This window comes from Sminthopsis crassicaudata, chromosome 3, assembly GCF_048593235.1.
Source record: "Sminthopsis crassicaudata isolate SCR6 chromosome 3, ASM4859323v1, whole genome shotgun sequence".
NCBI classification, from domain to species: domain Eukaryota; kingdom Metazoa; phylum Chordata; class Mammalia; order Dasyuromorphia; family Dasyuridae; genus Sminthopsis; species Sminthopsis crassicaudata.
In genome coordinates this window covers 1,005,508-1,023,318 of record NC_133619.1, presented here as the reverse complement: position 1 = coordinate 1,023,318, position 17,811 = coordinate 1,005,508, and the positions used below count along the sequence as shown (strand labels likewise).

At 56.2% G+C, this 17,811-nt stretch overlaps 2 protein-coding genes across 8 annotated transcripts in view; one reads left to right on the top strand and one right to left on the bottom strand.

The window, feature by feature from the left end:
• Positions 1 to 5,438: 5,438 nt before the first annotated feature.
• Positions 5,439 to 17,811, bottom strand: part of ITGAE (integrin subunit alpha E) — a 44,456-nt gene continuing 32,083 nt past the window's right edge. The window contains exons 20-32 of the mRNA XM_074297628.1: positions 17,413 to 17,541; positions 16,663 to 16,736; positions 14,239 to 14,371; positions 13,907 to 14,005; positions 13,582 to 13,661; positions 12,942 to 13,016; positions 12,606 to 12,669; positions 12,418 to 12,525; positions 9,120 to 9,176; positions 8,796 to 8,876; positions 8,616 to 8,711; positions 7,288 to 7,467; positions 5,439 to 6,420 (exon numbers count right to left, since the gene is read on the bottom strand). Of these exons, the coding sequence (XP_074153729.1) occupies positions 6,328 to 6,420; positions 7,288 to 7,467; positions 8,616 to 8,711; positions 8,796 to 8,876; positions 9,120 to 9,176; positions 12,418 to 12,525; positions 12,606 to 12,669; positions 12,942 to 13,016; positions 13,582 to 13,661; positions 13,907 to 14,005; positions 14,239 to 14,371; positions 16,663 to 16,736; positions 17,413 to 17,541 (1,269 nt within the window). The 3' untranslated portion in view covers positions 5,439 to 6,327. The remainder of the gene's footprint in view (positions 6,421 to 7,287; positions 7,468 to 8,615; positions 8,712 to 8,795; positions 8,877 to 9,119; positions 9,177 to 12,417; positions 12,526 to 12,605; positions 12,670 to 12,941; positions 13,017 to 13,581; positions 13,662 to 13,906; positions 14,006 to 14,238; positions 14,372 to 16,662; positions 16,737 to 17,412; positions 17,542 to 17,811) is intronic.
• HASPIN (histone H3 associated protein kinase) lies at positions 9,436 to 15,023 on the top strand. 7 transcript variants are annotated; one of them, XM_074297739.1, is made up of 5 exons: positions 9,436 to 11,962; positions 12,442 to 12,645; positions 12,962 to 13,031; positions 13,318 to 13,446; positions 14,257 to 15,023. In XM_074297739.1, the coding sequence occupies exon 1, from the start codon at positions 9,493 to 9,495 to the stop codon at positions 11,725 to 11,727; it is 2,235 nt and encodes a 744-aa protein (XP_074153840.1). In that variant the 5' UTR covers positions 9,436 to 9,492; the 3' UTR covers positions 11,728 to 11,962; positions 12,442 to 12,645; positions 12,962 to 13,031; positions 13,318 to 13,446; positions 14,257 to 15,023. The 7 variants fall into 7 exon arrangements, with proteins under 7 accessions (XP_074153840.1, XP_074153837.1, XP_074153835.1 ...); XM_074297736.1 differs by having other exon boundaries at positions 12,442 to 12,653; positions 12,921 to 13,031; XM_074297734.1 differs by having other exon boundaries at positions 12,442 to 13,031; positions 13,944 to 15,023.

The following is a 17,811-nucleotide window of genomic DNA, read 5'->3' as shown; positions in this document are numbered from 1 at the left end:
CTTCAGCTCCCCAGCTCTCTCTGAGCCTGTGGCGTCCCACTGGCCCTCAGCAGCCGCTTTTTGGGCTCAGCCGAAGCCACGGCACGGCACAGCATGGCACGGCACGGCATGGCACGGCACGGTCACGGCACAGCATGGCACGGCACAGCATGGCACGGCACAGCACGGCACGGCACGGCACGGCATCCTGTCTTGAAGCCTGACATTATCCAGTGTCAGCTAGCCATCTGTCCCAGCCTGCTGCCACCGTGCCCTCTCTGGGCCTGAGAAAGATCGGAGGGTGAGGGCTCTCTTTTCTCTAGATTGCAGTGGTTCTCTTGGGGAGCTTCTGGGGAGACAGCCTTAGTTTTAGTTTCAGTACCGGTAATCCCCAAAAGGCAGCCAGGAGTTAAAGTCCAGATCCTCTACTGTGTCCTTCAAAATCCTGACTCTTTTCCTGTCAGAACGTCTCCAGCCAGCTTCAGTCTCCAGCTCCCTCTGGATCCAAAGCCTCCAGCCAGCACGAAGGGAGACGTGGGAATGAAATCTTGACTCTGAATCTCCTAGAGGGTGGGAATCAGACTCTGCCTCCAAGAGTGTGGGAAGTCTTCTCCTTGACCCAATCCAGACTCCTTCCAGACTCAATGTTGGCTCCTTATATCCTCCCCGAGAATGGGCTTGTGGGAACTCCTTACAGAACCAATGAGCAAACACCTTTAAAGGTACAGACTCCTTTAAAGGTTTGAACTAATGGTGTGAACTCTGAGCTAGAGAATTGTTAAGTACCGACTTAGCACCTAGTGAGGATCCTAACATGAGGGTCCCATCCTGACCCTCAGGCCAACCTCCTGGAGATCTCCATTCAAGGAGCCGAGAATGATGACTCTGGGCTCAAGCTGTGGGCCAGTCCTGAGCCCTCAGTTTCCTCCTGGAGTTAGCTCACGTCATTCTGGGAAACAGGCTGGCCATCTTGGCCACGGTGGCCCACACTTGCATGTCAGCCCAGCTTGACCTGTTCTGGAGCCTGCCGGGCCTGTCATGGAAGCCTTCTTTTCCAGGGGGTCATTAGCCATTTAACGATGTGCTCTAGAATGTGGCCAGAACCCAAGCCACGCTCCCTGACGAGTAGTTTGCCAACTTGGTTTGCTTCCCTTTGGGGACAACGGATGTCTTCCTCCTCCTAGTCCCGTGGCGTCTCTTCCCTCCCTCCCCCACAGGGGTTTGGGTGCTGGAGGCCGGCTTTTGAGTGGACTCACCCTGAGCAGGCAGCCCTCTTCCGAGGTCCGGGCTGACCGCTCACCCTGAGCAGGCAGCCCTCTTCCGAGGTCCGGGCTGACCGTGTACTAACTCTCCACCAGCCAAGCCCATTTGGTCCTTCCTGGGCTGAGAAGCGAGCAGCCCTGCTTTCTCCTTGTCCGGTTTCATTGTCACCTCCCCCCACCCCAAGCTGGGTCCTTTCCCTGGTTTGAGCCACTCTTTCCTCCCAAATAAATAGCTGTGTGCATGCTCGCACACACACTCACACACCCTCATGTAGTCACACTTGCACCCCCTCAGACACCCTCCCACACAAAACTCCAAGCTCATTTTTTTACCCTTGGCTCTCCCTGCCCGGCTCCCATTCTTTGCTGTTGCAGCATCGCTGTGCTATTATCATACAGGATGATGGCCGGTGTCCGGCCGGCTCCATCTTGTTCCTCGCCCCTGTTTCTAGCTTCCCCGTGTGTATTTTAAAGCCGGTGCTTGATTACGAGTTCTCTGGGCATCCACTTGGGGTTCTGCAGATGATTTCCCTTTTTGCTTTCTCCTGGAGACATGTCTTTGTGCCTTCAGAATATTATTCGCCTCTCTGATTAGTCTGGCACCCAGAATCGAAAGAGAATTACCAAGAACACATAAGTCGATAATGCTGGGTTTGCATTGGGAATTCTTTTAGAAAAGTTCCAGGCTTTGGCCCAGCATTCTAGTACGTGGACACATTTTGGAGGAGGCGGGCCCCTGGCTGAAAAGGCTCCCCGGTGGGACGTGTTCATGGCAGCTTTCCCCCCAGAGATCCACAAGCCTCTGGCAGGCCAGGAATGGTGGGCAGGGGGCAGTGTGGGCCCATGCGAGAAATCTAGACTGGACAGGGAAACCTTGCCTGGGCTCCCCGATACTTCGCGGAACTTCAGTGAAACGACTGGGCAGGGACCTGGGAAATTGTGCAGGCTGAGGATCCTGGAATACCATTGTTCTCCTACCAGCTGCCAGGCCACAAAGCTCTCTGCCCCTCTGCACCCATGCCCTGGCCACCAGTCTCTTCCTCCTCCTCTGCTCCTCCTGGCTTCTCTGGCTTCCTTCAAGTAGCAACTAAAATCCGACCTATTTTATTTATTTATCTATGTGGTAAAGGAGGTTGTTCTTCACCTCATTTTTAAATTTTATTTTTATGAATCATGTTGGGAGAGAAAATTGGAGCAAAAGGGAAAAACCACGCAAGAGATAAAAAGAAGTGACCGTAGCATGTGTCGATTTCCATTCAGTTCTTTTTCTGGCTGCAGACGGCATTTTCTGTCCAAAGTCTATGGGGATTCTTTGGATCACAGAGTCGCTGAGAAGAACCGAGTGTTCACAGTTGATCATCGCACGTTCTTGCTGGTCCTGTGTACAATGATCTGATTCTGCTTGTTCCACTCGGCATCAGTTCATGTAAATCTCTCCAGGCCTTTCTAAAATCAGCTCGTTCTTCATTTTCTATAGAACAGTAACATCCCATGACCTTCATGGACCACAGCTTGCTCAGCCATCCCCCAAGTGTTGGGCAGCCGCTCCTTTTCCCATTCTTTTGACGCCACCTGTGGGTTTTTGCACCTGTGGATCCTTTCTCCTCCTTTATGGTTTCCTTGGGACACAGAACCAGTAAGAGCCCTACTGTCTGCCTCATTTCTCACTTAACTTTACTCACTGAACTGTTGCCTCGGCCAAAGTGAGTGAGACCAGTTAAAAGATCCTGGCTTCGAAAGGCCGAGGTCCCTCCCTGCAAACAGGCTGTCTTTGGTCATCTGATTTATCAGGCTCTGGAGGGGAGGGGAGGGGAGGCCGGGGGCCTGGCCCAGCCCTCCCTCGCTTCAATCCCATTCACGGGCATGTCACCTCTCTGATGTGGTTCCCTTGGGGAACAAGGACAAATACAACTTCTGAGAAGCACAGCAGGCTGCCCCAGGGGCTGCGGGGCCAGCAGGGCCGAGGCTGGGGCTCCAAAGGCAAACTGCCCATGACAAGGGGGCCGCCCTTCGGATGTGAAGAGCCCCAAGCCTCCCTAAGATGGCTCTGGAGGGAAGGACGACCCAGCCTGCCCTTGAGCTGCACATTCATGGGGAGGAATAAGGCAGGTGTCAAGGACAAGGGACAGAGGAACAAGTGGGCTGGAAGGGGGGGGGACAGGAAATGCCCCATCAAAGGACCGTGGCTAGAGCTGTGGCTCCTGTGAGCCTGCAGGCTGATGCCCAAAATAGAAGGGCACGTGGCCCAAGTGGGCAGCATCGTCCCACCATCACCCAGCAGCCATCTGAGCTGAGAACAGAGCCAGAGATCTGGGGGCAAACCGAGTGAGGGAACGCTAACTAGGCGCACGGAAGAGGGGAGACATCAGGGCCCTGGAGGAGGAAGGTGAGTGGGCAGGAGAGGTTCTCTTTGGGCACTGGCCATCCAGCCACTCCCCAATATGGACTTTGATGACCCCCCAAGAAGACCAAGAGCCTCGAGTGGCTCCCTGAGCACAGCTTCCTGGATTTAAAGGAGAATAAGTTGTCATGAGCTTGGGGAGCCTGAAAGCCAAGATTAGGCCAACTCCTCTCCCTGAGCCTAAGTGCCAGGCTGGCTGTGCTAGCATTAGGACACCATTCTGGCCTTCCAGCAAGAGGAGGTTTGGGCCTTCCCTGCAGGGAGGCTGGGCAGGAGTCCTCAAACCTCTCAATCCCCTGCCCAGGGCCAGAGGACACTAAGATCTTTCCAACAGTTCCATATTTAGGAATCACACCCGCAGCCCCATAAACCCTAGGGGCAGAGCCCTTGTCACCACGGCCAGAGAGGCCCAGTCTGGGAGTGTTCTGCTCAGCAATGTCCCCCTCGCTGCCCAAGGGGGCTCATTTCACGATTCGCTTTGCAATAACAGGAGATCACTTTAGCCCTTGAAAATGTCAGGCTGCACATCCCTGTGGAACATTACATCTTTTTTTTTTTTTTTTAATTTGTTTTTTCTTTTTCTCTTTTATATTTTTCTTAATTACATGTAAAAATGTAACTTTTTAAAAAAAATTCTAAATTCTTTCCCTTTCTCTTTTCTTCCCTCTTCCTTGAGACAAACTTAGCAGTGGTATTGGTGGATCAGAGGGTATGCAGCGTTTTCTAGACTTTGGGGGATAGTTCCAAGTTGCTCTCCAGAATGGTTGGACCAGTTCACAACTCCAGCAGTAGTGCCTTAGTGTCCCAGCTTTCCACATCCCCTCTAGCATTTGTCATTTCCCTTTTCTGTCACATTAGTCCATTTGAAAGGAATGAGGTGTTTTCTTTCACATGCATTTCTCTAATCAATAGTGATTTAGAGCATTTTTTCATATAAGTACAGCTAGCTTAGATTTGTCTGAAAAACTGTCTGAATCCCTTGACCATTTAGCAGTTGGGGAATACGTGTACTTTTATAAATCTGACTCAGTTCCTAGATATTTGAGAAAACTTGCTATAAAAATACTTTCCTATTAGCTGCAATATTTTTGGTACAAGAGCTTTAATGTGATCAAAATTACCCAGTTTACATTTTGTAACGCTCTCTGTCCCTTCTTTGATCCTATTTTTTTTCTTTTTTTGCATAAGTCTGACAGGTATGCTATTTCTTGCACCCCTAAGATGCTTATGGTGCCATCCTTCATGCCCAAATCATGCACCCATTTTGACCTTTTGGTGTCTATTGTGAGGTATTGATCTTTACCTGGTTTCTGCTCTCCAGATTTCCCAGCAGTTTTTCTCAAATAGTGAATTCTTGTCCGAAAAGCTGAGGTCTTTGGGCTAATCAAAAGTAGCTTAGCATCGTCATTTACTGCTGACTCTTGTGTACTATCGCACTGATTCACCTCTCTATTCCTTAGCCAGTAACAGATGGTTTTTATGATTACTACCTTATGGTATAGTTTGAGATTTGGTACAGCTAAGTACCTTTAAGTGAACTTAAATTATATATTTATATATTAGATATTTTCTTTTTCTAGATGAAGTTTATGTATTCTAGAAAATAAGTTTTGGTTGGTGGATATGGCACTGAATAAGTAATTTTATTTGGGTAGAATTGTCATTTTTATTATATTGGCTCTGCTTACCCTGACCAATGAACACGTCCCCAACGTTTTAAGCGTGTCTTTTGTGAAAAGCATTTTGTAAGCATGTTCCTATAGTTAAATCTCAAGTATTTCATGGAAAGTTAAATCTTTTTAAAAAAATATTTAAAATTTTATTTTCCTTCAATTACACATAACCAATTTTTATCCTTTTTAAATTTGTGAATCCCAAATTCTCTCTCTCCTTCCCTCCCCTCCCCACTAAGAAAGCAATGTGATATAGGTTATACATATATAGGTATGCAAAACATTTCCATATTAGTCATGTTATAAAAAACAAATTTTAAAAAAGGAAGAAAGGTTAAAAGGTCTGCTTTGATCTGTGTTCAAATGACATCAGTTCTTTCTCTGGGGGCAGATGGCAGGTTTCCTCATGAATGCTTTGGAACAGTTCTGAATTCTTGGATTACTGAGAAGAACTGAGTCTATCACAGCTGATCACTGCACAACATTGCCGTTGCTGTGCGCAGTGTTTTCCTGCTCCATGTGAGTCTTGTCAGGTTTTTTAAATCATTCTGCTCATCAGTTCTTTAGCACAATAGTATCCCATTATACTCCCATATCATAAGTTGTTCAGCCATTCCACAACTGATGAACTTCCTTTTTTTTTTTTTTTTTTTTTTGCTGAGGCAATTGGGGTTAAGTGACTTGCCCAGGATCACACAGCTAGGAAGTGTGAAGTGTCTGAGGCCAGCTTTGAACTCAGATCCTCCTGACTTCACTGCACCACCCAGCTGCCCCCTAAATTTCCAATTCTTTACCACCAGAAAAGAGATGCTATAAATGTTTTTGTACATATAGAATTTTTTCCCTTTAAAAAAAAAACAAAAAACTTCTTTAGGGATACAGAGCTAGCAGTAGTATTTCTAGGTCAAAGGAGAAGCATGGTTTTATAGGAAGGTTAAATCTTAATGACAACATCCAACACTGATGAGGCCTGGCTGCCGAGCCACTTCCCCGCTTCCTGAGGAGCAGGGCCCTAGTTTTCAGCTGGGATCAGCTTTCCCGGGTCCTGGGAGTTCCTTGTGCTCTCTGAGGTGATAGCCTGGTATTTCCTCTTAAAAAAGCCACACTGCAATGACCACCACCGCAAAAAAAGGGAGGGAAAGTACAGTCAGAGATCTCAGTACCCATCAGCCAAAAGGATCCTGATATTTGGGGAAGAGAACTTTGGGGCTTCACGAGAAAAACACTATCTTGGCCCTTTGCCAGCCCCACCTGAGCACCCAGTGAGGCTCCCTGCACCCATCCTACAGATGCCAGGGAATGCTGTTTCTTTCTTTAGGTTCCCATGTTCACTTCTGGTTGTTAAGACACTCCCCTGAAACAGCCAGGGGGGCAATGCAGGGGATAAAGCACAAGATCTGGCATCAGGAAGCCTGAGTTCAAATCTGGCCTCAGACATCTGCCACCTGTGGGACTTGGGACAAATCACTGAACCTGTTTGCCTCAGTCTCCTTATCTGTAAAATGGGGATAAAAATAGCCTCTCCCTCCCTGGATTTTTGTGAAGATCTCATAAGATGACATTTGTCCCACACAAACATCCTTAGAGACTGTGGCTTGGCTCCCAGGCAGACCTACGATGTCTTATCTGCCATCAGGAAAATGCCTCTCTCTGGGCTTTTATGCCTACCTGGCTGACCGATCGCCCAGGGCCACCATCCTGCCCACCCTCTTAGAGGAAAGTGACTGGCTTAAATTTCCAGGTACATGAGAATGACTCATCACGCCTCTACTCCCTCAAAGTTACCTGTGTCTCTAAAGAAGACCCTCTGAGGCCGGAGGGCTGTCCTTTGCCTCCCTTTGCCAGTGCCTGGCACGCAGTAGGGGCTAAATAAAGTTTTAACGACTGGACCCTGCTCGTTTTGGTCCCTCACAGGAAGAGCTGCCTAAACACCCACAGTCCGGTGTGATGGCACCCTCCTAACAGGACTCACCTTCCAGAGAACGGCAATGATCCCAATCAGGAGGAAAATGCCCCCGGCGCTGCTCCCCAGGATGATGGGCAGGGTGTGGGCCCCGTGGTCCTCCAGCAGGACAGTGATATTCTGGCACGAGAAGAGCAAAGCATCTGCTGGGTAACCCAAGGCCAAAGTCCCCACACGCTTCTGGAGAATCTGGGGCAGCCAGGGAGCAATGCACGGGATAAAGCACAAGCCCTGACGTCAGCAAAACCCAGTTCAAATACAGCCTCAGACACTGGAGGCACTCTGGACAAATCACTGACCCTGTTTGCCTCAGTCTTCTAATCTGTAAAATGGGGACAATCCCTCCCGGGACTGCTGTGGGAATCCGATGAGATGAAATTTGTAAAGGAAACATTTGCAACCTTTATATGAACACAGGCTATTCAGGCTTTAAAAAACAGGGTCGGAGACCCGTGAACGAATGCTCCTCCAGCACCCGTTCTACCCGACCACACGTCCCGGCCCAAAAGTGGCTGCTTCACAGACCCCAAGGCTGCGGCCTTCAAAGGCAACGAGCCGCCCATGGAGCCCCGTGTCCAGGCGGGTCTGCGGCATCCCCGCCTGCCCTGAACTCAGTTGGGTTCAGCCATGGCCGCCTTCCTGGAACTTGAAGGACTCTGTTTGGCTTCTGCATCCAAAGGATGCTGAGAAACCCCGGGAGGTTCGGGGCGGTCCAAGTGCCTTTCACAGAGACCTCAAGAACATCTCCAGAGCTCTGGCAGTCCAGGGCCTTTCCGGACTGTTTGCTTTCCCACCCCCACCCGACGCCCCCAGAAGCCTCTGAGAGATCAAAAGCATATCTGTCTGGCCCCAGTGACCCATGGAATTTAACCCGGGCCTTCTGTCATCCAGAGCCAAGCTCGTCCGCAGCCCCGCTGGCCACAGGGCCGGACAGGCCCCGGAGAGCAGCCAGATCCTTTCCAAGCCTATTTCCCTTTCGTTTTCAGGGAGCCAAGAAGAGCACCCCAAGGGGGATTAGGCTGAGCCCACAGGGCTTCCAATGGCCGGCCCCCTTCCCCTCCCCCTCCGGGCCAGAAGGGAGAGAGGAGGTGCCTGGGCGGCCCAAGCTCTCTCCTTTGCACCGCCGGGCAGGGCGTCCCTGGGGAAAGAGCCCGATCTTCTGGGGCACTTTTGTCCGCCCGAGGCTCAGCTCAGGGGATGAGCCGGAGCAGTGAGGCTGCAGTCGGGAAAGCTCAGATCCCGCCCCCCAAGCGGCCCTCCGCCGGCCCCTCCGCGCTGCCAGCTGGGGAAAGCCAGGAGGGGCTAACCGCAGCTGCCCCCAGCTCCGCGGCCCTTACCGAGCTCAAGGAGCCCACCGGCCCCCGGTTTTCGTACACGGCTCCGTCGAAGGAGATCTCGGCAGGGATGCACAGCACCCATGGAGCCCTGGGCAGCTGCGTGGGAGATGGGGGATCAGGCGGGTGAGGGGCCGGCCCGCTCAGCTCCCCCTCCCCCCCCCCGCCCCTTCTTCGCCCTACCTTTGGGGACAGCTGCGCTCCCAGCCGCACTGCGGAGGGCACCTGGGACAGCGTGCAGCTCAGCTGGAGCCACTGCAGCTCCTGGCCAGGGAGGAGGACGGGTCGAGGAGGCCGGGGATGCCCCCCGAACCGCAGTCAGGCCCCCGGGGCGGGGGGAGACCCCAGGAGAAATCTGGACGGGGGTAACGCCTCCGAGGCGGGGCTCAGGAAGGCTGGGCTGGGGAATCCCTTTAGGCGGGGATTCCCTAGAGTGGAGGCCACGCCTCCTGGGCGGGGCTTTGTAAGTCTGGGCTGGGGAGCCCTGGGGTGGGGGCCCACACTCACCGGCGCCTCGGAAAGCCCTCCGGGGAGGCGGATCCTGCATCCTGGCTTCTGGCTGCACTAGAAGGAGGGAAAGGAGAAGACGCCTCGGTCCACTCGGCCCCTGGCTCCACCCCTAGAGGGCGCGGGCCAGGATCAGGCGCGAGACTATTGGGCAGACTGGGCGGGAAGCTGAGGGTCCTCCTCCTGTCCGTAACCGCCAATCTAAGGCTCTCGGCTGCGGAGAGCCCGTCCCACAAATGAGAGCGGGGAGCGCCTGCGCGTGGGCGGGAGATTCGGAGTCCCAAAGCCGAGGAATAAGCGCACGCGTGCGCGCGCATGCGCACGCGGGGGCAGCTCCGGCCGTTGGGCTCGCGCCGGACGTTGGGCGGGCTCCATGGCGCCGTCGCGGGCCCCGCAGCCCCAGGCCCGGCTGCTCCGAACCTACGGCGGCCTGGGCGGCGGACGGCGGCGGGGAGCCGGGCGCGGGGCGCGGGCCCGGGTGGCGGCCGCGCCCTGGTTCTCCCCGGCCCGCGAGCGCCGGCGCCTCTTCTCCAGCAGCAGCAGCGGCCTGAGCGCCGGCAGCCCCAGCATTGGGCTCGGCAGCGGCAGCCCCGCCTCGGCTCCGGACTCTGACCCCGACTACGAGCCGGGCCCCGCCTGCGGCTCCCCGGGGACAGCTCCGCGGGGGCGGCGGCGGCGGCTGCGGGCAGATGGGCCCCCCGCGCCGGTGGACGCGACCCCAGGGCGGCGGCAGGTGCCTGGCGGGGACCTGGCGGACCAGGAGGAGGACGAGGAGGAGGCGGCCAAGGAGAACCGGCCGCACCGCCACGTGACCGAGCGGTCCTGGAAGCTCCGGGCGCGGGGCCAGAGGCCCGGGCCCCCTCTCTGCAGCACCCCGGGGCCGCCCTCGGAACCGCCTCCACCCCCCAGCCTCCGTACCCCCGCGGGGGGCCGCATCGGCCTGTCCAACAGCATCCTGGCCAGCCTCAGTCCTGTCGGCAACCTGAGCCCGGGCCCCCCCTGCGACCTGAGCCCGGCCCCCCCCTGCGACCTGAGCCCGGGCCCCCCCTGCGACCTGAGCCCGGCCCCCCCCTGCGACCTGAGCCCGGGCCCCCCCTGCGACCTGAGCCCCGGGCCCCTGGAAGAACCTGAGCCCGCCCCTGGGGACAGCATGGCCACCAGCAGGTCCCTTTTCAGCCCTATCCCGGAGCCCCCCAAGGAGCCCCGCTCGAGACCCCGCCTGAGAGCCCGCAAGGGAGCCCCCCGGAAAGCGGCCAAGCCGGCCCTGGCCACCCCCGCCCTCCCCCAGAGCACGGCCCGGAAGGCGTGCATCAGCGGCCTCAGCTGCGCCCGCTGGAAGAAGACTCAGCCCTCCCAGGCCAGGCCCGGAAGCGGGGCTAACGGCGTGAGGGGCTGGGCCCAGAGGCGGGCCTCCCTCTCCTTTCACAAGAAGAAGATGGTGGCCGAGCTGCAGCCCCCGGTCTCCCCGGGCGGCTCCCTGCTCCTAGACTCCTTCGGACCCCCCAGCGGCACCCCGTGGCAGACCTCCTCCATGTACGTGCTGACCCCCAACAAGTCCCTGCCCGCGGCCGAGTTGATGCTGTCAGACGCGGAGAAGGTGTACCGCGAGTGCCAGCAGGAAGGGCCGCTGGCCTTTGGTCACTACCTGTCTCCCGACCGAATCAAAAACTGCGAGAAGATTGGGGAGGGCGTGTTTGGGGAGGTGTTCCGCACCGTGGTGGAGAACCGCGAAACGGCCTTGAAAGTCATCGCCATCGAGGGCGAGGAGCTCGTGAACGGAAGCCCGCAGAAAACCTTCGGGGAGATCCTGCCCGAGATCATCATCTCCAAGGAGCTGAGCCTCCTGTCGGAAGAGGCCCCCAACCGCACCGAGGGCTTCATCGGGCTGTACTCGGCCCGCTGCGTGCAGGGCCCCTACCCCGAGGCGCTGCTCCAGGCCTGGGACTCCTTCCGCAGCCGCAGGGGCTCCGAGAACGAGAGGCCGGACTATTTTGGCCCGGAGCAGCTGTACGTGGTGCTGGAGTTTGAGTTCGGAGGCGTGGACCTGGAGCACATGAGGAAGCAGCTGTCCTCCGTGGCGGCCGCCAAGAGCCTGCTGCACCAGGTCACGGCGGCGCTGGCCGTGGCCGAGGCCGCGCTGCACTTCGAGCACCGGGACCTGCACTGGGGCAACGTCCTGGTGAAGAGGACCAGCGCCAAGCAGCTGGGCTACACGCTGAACGGGCAGGCGGGCACCATCGCCACCCACGGCATCCACGTCAACATCATCGACTACACGCTGTCCCGCCTGGAGAAGGACGGGCTGGTGGTGTTCTGCGACCTCTCCCAGGAGCGGGAGCTCTTCCAGGGCCAGGGGGACTACCAGTTCGAAATGTACCGGCTCATGAAGAAGCGGACTCGCAATCGCTGGGCCCAGTACCACCCCTACAGCAACGTGCTCTGGCTGCACTACCTGGCCGACAAGGTCCTAAAGGAGATGGTCTTCAAGAAGAAGGTCAGCACGGGGCCCATGCGCCTGGTGAGGCAGCAGATCCAGGCCTTCTATGAGTCTGTGCTGGCCTTCGGCTCGGCCACCGAGCTGCTGCAGAGCCACAGCCTGTTCCGGTGACCCTGGCGCAGGCCCCGGCCCGCGGGGAGATCTTTCTGAGCCAGAAAACTGTCAGAGTATAACTTTGTCTATGCAAGGCACTTGCTAGGTGCAGTTTTCAGCTCGCCCCAAACTGAAAACTCTAAAGTCTTTGAGGGAGCCATTCCATAAATGAATATTTCCTGTGTTCTCAGTCTCGGTTTTTGCGGTTTTCCGAGGGGCTAAGCCCAGAGGAGCAGATTAACTTGAGGGAGAGGTGAGGAAAGAAGGGGGCCCGGGCCTACAGGCAGGTGGGGAGGGCTGGGAGCCGTCTCCAAGCTGGGCAAAGATGCAGTAGAAGGACAAGGGGCAAGAGGAAGAACCTGGAGGAGAGTTCTGTAGGGCCAGGAAATGGAGGTTGGGACTGGGGAGGAGAGGCTGGGAGGAGGGAGGAGGAGATGGGGAGGAGAGGAGGGGAACTGCTAGCACTCTGGGAAGCCCAAAGGGGAAAAGAAGCTCCCTCTGAAAAGGTCTAAACTTTTTTTTTTTTTTTTTAAGAAGGGAAACCGTGCAGGGATTACCTGTGTTTTCCAGGGCAGGGAATGAAATTGGGCCTCCCTGAACCTCTACCTCCTTTTTCCTTGGTTTTCCTGACTGTCTTGCCCCTTTCCTACCTTAGGGAAGCCTCAACTTGAGAGTGCCCTGTGCAGAACGGCGATAGTTTTCAGGTACCTGTGTGGCTGTTATGTTCTTCAGGGTTATGATTTCGTGGCTTTGCATTTTGGCTGGAACACAGACCTCAAACACAAACTTGGCTCCAAAGGGATTTTCCCCATGGATCTACAGAGGGAACGGGACAGAGAACGTCAGTCCCTTGTGTTTAACCGTGGTGCAGGCAGATTCGATCCCGGGATACCTACGTTAAACTGGAATTCTTTGTACTCGGGAAGGCCTCGGCTGGTATCTACGTACATCACGAGGGATCTGTGGGTGGGAAGGCACAAAAAGAGCTGAATTGGGTGTAGGGACCCTCAAAGAGGAAAGGTGCGAGGGGAGCCCAGATCAGGACATGGGGCCTAGGGTTCCAAAGTGGATATAGAGTGACACTGTCAATTAGCTGTTGGCTACAACAGAAGAGACTTCTTAGAGTCTCAGAAACCAGCTAGAACATCAACACTTTGGGGAGACTTAATCACAATTGTAGCAGCTTCAGCTTGTTCTGCCATTGCCCCCAGGGGAGTCACCGTCCCACTTACTTATCGAGAGCTACCACAAGGATGTACTTGACTTGAAGCTTCTGTCTCTCGATCACTGGGGGCTGACCGTTGGCACTGAGGAAGAAAAGGGTAGGCTTTTTGCTTCTTGGCCATGACTTCCTCCTGTCCAACTGATTGCTGGGATCTTCCCAAAAAGGCCGAGGGGAGGATGTGGGCTAAGTGACAGCTGAGTGATTCCCTCCTTCTCCTTTAGGCAGACCCACCTTCAGGAGCAGGTACCAAGGATAGGGCTTCCTAAGGGGGATGGGGAGAAAGGGCCCCAGTAGCCTGCCTGTTTATGACCCAAGTCCCCTGAGTTAAGGAAAAGGGAAAACTAACTTGTGACATCAGAGGTCAAAAGTTTGCTCTCATTTAGCTCACAGGGCCCTAAGAAAGCCCCGTGACATAATTCAGTGTGAAACCAACTCTTTGTGACCCCATCTGGAGTTTTCTTGGTGAAGATAGTGGAGTGTTCTGCCGTTTCCTTCCCCAGCTCATTTTGCAGGTAAGGAAACTGAGGCACACAGAACCCTGGTCAGGGTCACCCAACTAGTAACAGTCTGAGGTTGGGTATGAACTCGGTTTCTCCTGACCCCAGGCTCTAACCACTGCGCCACCTAGCTGCCCACTTAATACTTACTTGGTGACATTAATGGTAATTTCTGCTGCTTCACTGGGAAATATTTTTCCATCTAGTTGCCAAGTTATTGAAAAGTTGACCTGTTTTAAGGGAGAGAACACACGAACGTTTCTCGGGAAACCCTAACCCTAAGTCAAGCAGAAATATTTGGCCCCACAGGGAAAAAGGTGAAACTCTGCAGGGCCTGCCTGGCCCAGGGGGTAGAAGCGGTTAGGGCGGCCGAGGTTGGGGGTTAGTTTCTGAGCAGGTCTTGGGCAACACTGAGATAGTGAAGACAGAAATGACCAACACGGGCACGGGAGCCGGCCTCCAGCGGTGAACTTACGTGTGATGTCTTGAATATGGTCTGGCCGATCTTACAGCTCATAGCCAAGAGAGGGGGAGCAGGTGTGGGATCTGTGCACTCTACGGCGGGGGAGGAAGGCTGTGAACGCAGAAGGTGACCCCGGCATCGGGGATTGAAGAGAAAGTCCACCGGGAACCCGGGGTCTCCAGGCTGAGCTAGCAGCCTCCCCTGGTCTGGAGGAAGCCGGGCTGGCTCCTTTTCTCGTAGGTCCCTAACCTCCCTTTAAGAACCTCGTGAAGTATTGCCAGCAGTGAGGTAAGGGCTTTGATTAGAGTTGGCAGCCTGCCCCGGGAGGAAGGGTGGTGGCTCACCTTTTGGATCCTCTTCAGCTGTAGGTTTGGAGGGTGCAGCAGAGTCATTCTGGTCAGAAAGGAGTCTTCCCCGGCGTTGGCGAGATGAATGTTCATTGTCACTTCCTTAGTGACCCCCACCACTATGTTCTCCCTGCACGAGAGGTTTGGATGGATGCATGCAGCGGGCGCATAGTCTTGGCTGCTGCACCATGTTGGCGCCCTTTGAGAGCTTTGTCAGCCACCCCTCCTTCACGTCATAACCCGGGGAGTGCTTTTTAATCCAAGTGGGAGGAGGCTGCACTGGGCCCTATCGAATTTCATCTGCCTGGATGTGGCCGAGATGAGAGATCTGCCACGATCCTTTGGGTCCCTGAATCCCTTCCGGCTCTGTGTCTGTCTGCCACTTAACCTGTCACACTCTGGCTTCTGTCTCTACTTTCCGCTCCTGTCACTTCTCGCTGGACTACACACCGGCTTCCTAACAGTGACCAAGCCAGAGTCTGGGCGCTTTCTCAATCAACAGCAGTGGCTCCCTGTTCTCGCCTTAGATCCATTCTGCTGTTTCTGGCCCTCTGTAATCTGGCCAGGCCGGCTTCAAGCCTCTGTGTAGGCTGCGCCAAGTGGCCTGGCCTGTATGTCCTGCTCCTCCCCCCTCTTAGAATTCACCCCTCCCCAGCAGGCTTTTGTGCCTTGCCCTAGAAAGGTGTTCATTTATTTTGTTTATTCGATTATGTGTTGCCTCTCCCAATAAAATGTAAGCTCTTTGAGGGGAGGGACTGTCTACTGGCACAGTGTCCCATTCATAGGAGGTGCTTAATTTTTATTGACTCCAGTCAGTAATAAAAATGATAGGCAGCAGAGCTCCAACCCAGATCTCTCTGCCCCCCAGACTAAACTGTTGGGTCCCGTTCCTGGAATTATGTCTGGCCCACATCTAGCCATCTTTTCACAAAAAAAGGACGCGGGCAGATTGCTGGCCTAAGCCTGTGTAAACTCGGGCTTCCTCTCGCCACACAAAAAGGAGCCCGGCTGATGGAGCTGGATCTTTGGTTGGATGCAAGCTCGAAGCTGGAGAGTTCACAGCTCTGTGAACTTGAACATGAAGGCCTTTGCCCCCTAGGGGGCCTGCATGACCTGACCAGCTGACCTCCAGAGACTGCTGAGAAGGGCTCGCACTCCATCCCCTGGGTACTTTGGGCATCCTAGGCCTCTGACACGCTTAAATTGCCTCCAGAAATAATTGTAGGGCCCGAGATGATGAACTCAGACCAAGAAGCGTTTAGGAAGCCTGCACTGCATGTGAGGAATTGCTAGGCACGGAGGGAAGGGAACCCAGAACAAACTCCCCCCCCCCCCAACGAGTTTCTCGTGTGTGTGTGTGTGTGTGTGTGTGTGTGTGTGTGTGTGTGTGTGTGTGTGTGTGTGTGTGTGTGTGTGTGTGTGTGTGTGTGTGGAGTTTGAGGAAAGGGAACACTAGGTTTCTAATAGATGGGAGGGAGGATGGCATTCTGGGAGGGTAGGAACAACAGGAGGGAGGAGCCAGGGGCTGCTTTTAGGGAATGGCAAGGACGCCCCATGGTCCAACCCACTGTGCAGAGGGGGAACCCGAAGTCCGGCTGGATGCCGGGAATGTTGTTCTAGCTCCGGTGACAAGTCACCAAGGTGTCTGGGCCGGATTTGGGCTTTGGGCTCCACACAGTGTTGGAGGGCAGCCAGCTTAAGCTGGGGGCCGCTGCTGCAGACTGGGTGGAAAGAAGTCAGCAGAAGCCGGGATCCTAGGGAAGCCAGGTATTTGGAGAAGCAGAGGGATGCTCCAAGCAGGATAGAAGGTTGGGGGGGAGGGGACAGGAAGCTGTCGATGGGGTCTGGAGCAGGGGAGGGGGATGAAGGCTGTGTGGTCCTGAGCCAGCTCTGGTGCAATCCCCAGGAAGAAAGACTAGGAGGAGAGCTTGGGAGGCCCCTGCTGTGCGCCCCTGGGATAAATCAGGGACAAGCATGTCTTTAGGCTACCTACTGTGCGCCCCTGGCTCCTCCCCCCAGCGTAACTGGGAGACAAGTGACCTGACCGCTGCGGGATGAGCACAGTAGGGGCACAGCTGGGAGACAGGCAGTCGCAGGGCCAGTCCCAGCGTCACGGGGTGGGTTAGAGCCCTCCTGGAAAGGCGAGGGGCTCGGGCCGGGCAGCACCTTCAGTTGACTGATGGGCGGTCTCCAGTGGAGGGGGGTCTGCATGTGGCGCTGGCGCCACTGGGGGAAGGGGAGAAGGAGCCCACTTTTAGCCCAGCGCAGGACAGTTCCCTGGCCCTCAGGTCGCCTGAAGAGGTAGCGAGCTCTGTGTCGCCGGAGGGGCTCGAGCAAAGGGCAGGGAGCACCCCAGTGGGCGTAAGAGTTTCCGCGTGTCAAGGACTAGGAGGAGCCGCTTCCGCCGGTGACAAACTTACGGGGGCCAGGCGCGCCGTCAGCTCCAAGTCGGCCACACAGGCCGACTGGTTCTTGCAGGCCTTCTCGAAGGGCAGCTGGAGGCGGATTCAGAGACATGGAGTTAGGAGGGGGGAGGCCTTCCGGCTTGGGGGAGGGGAAGGTGGTCGGAGTCCTCCAGAGGAGGCTCGAAGTGTCTTCGCAAACCTTGCGCAGGTGAGCAGAAGGACCACCTGAATTTGGGATTTATTCATCTGTAAAATGGGCGCGTGGAAGGGGGGACGTTGGGGTCCCTCCTGGCTTTGCTCTATGAAGCACTGGCTGTTTTAAGAGAAGTGGGGCTGGCTGTGCGTCTGAGTGGGGCTCCCGAGGGGCTGCGCGAGCGAACAGAGACCCGGAGGGCTCGAGCCCCGGGGCCGGGCCAGCCTCCGGCGTCCCCGCGGGGAGCCCGGGCAGGTGGGATAACACTTGCCCCGCCCCGCCAGGGTGGGACGGGCCCTCCCTCCGGGGCATCGTTAGCCGTGGTTAGGGGAGGAGGCGCCCGGAAGCCCAGGGCTCTGATGGTCGGGGTTTAGCCCCCCACGCACACGCGTGTGCAATACTCGCACTCCCCCCCGCGCTCCGAACTGCCTGAGTCACGCTGGCGTTTCGGGCGTCCCGGCGGGAGAGGGCTTCCATCTCCCTCCGGAAATCCGATAACGGAACACCGGAGGCTCCGCGCCCGCCCCTCGCTCACCCCGGGCTCGTGCCCCCGGAGGACGGCCGCGCCGTTACCTCGAAGTGTGCCGTGGGCTGGCGGAGCTCATCCAGGACGCGGCGGGGCGCCTCCCCGTGGCCCTCGACGGGATTTAAGTGGTAGCTGACCGTGACTGAGATGTTGGAGAAGCAGTCGTGGGCACAGACCTGCCGCCGAAGCAGAGGGGCCGTCAGCTGGGGCCAGACACCCCGGCAGCCACGGCCCCCTCCCTGCCTCCGCGGGAAGCCTCGGATCCCCCCGGCTGGGAAGGACCCCCCCCTTGGGGATTCCGACGGAAGCTCCTGGAGGGCAGGCTACGGCTTCCCAGGCTCCGTGTCCTCCCGCGCCGGGCTCAGTGGCCAGCACGTGCAGGGGCACCGAGGGGCGGAGGGGGGAGCCGCCTGGGGGGGGGCAGGAGCTGGCACTTCCCCCCTCCC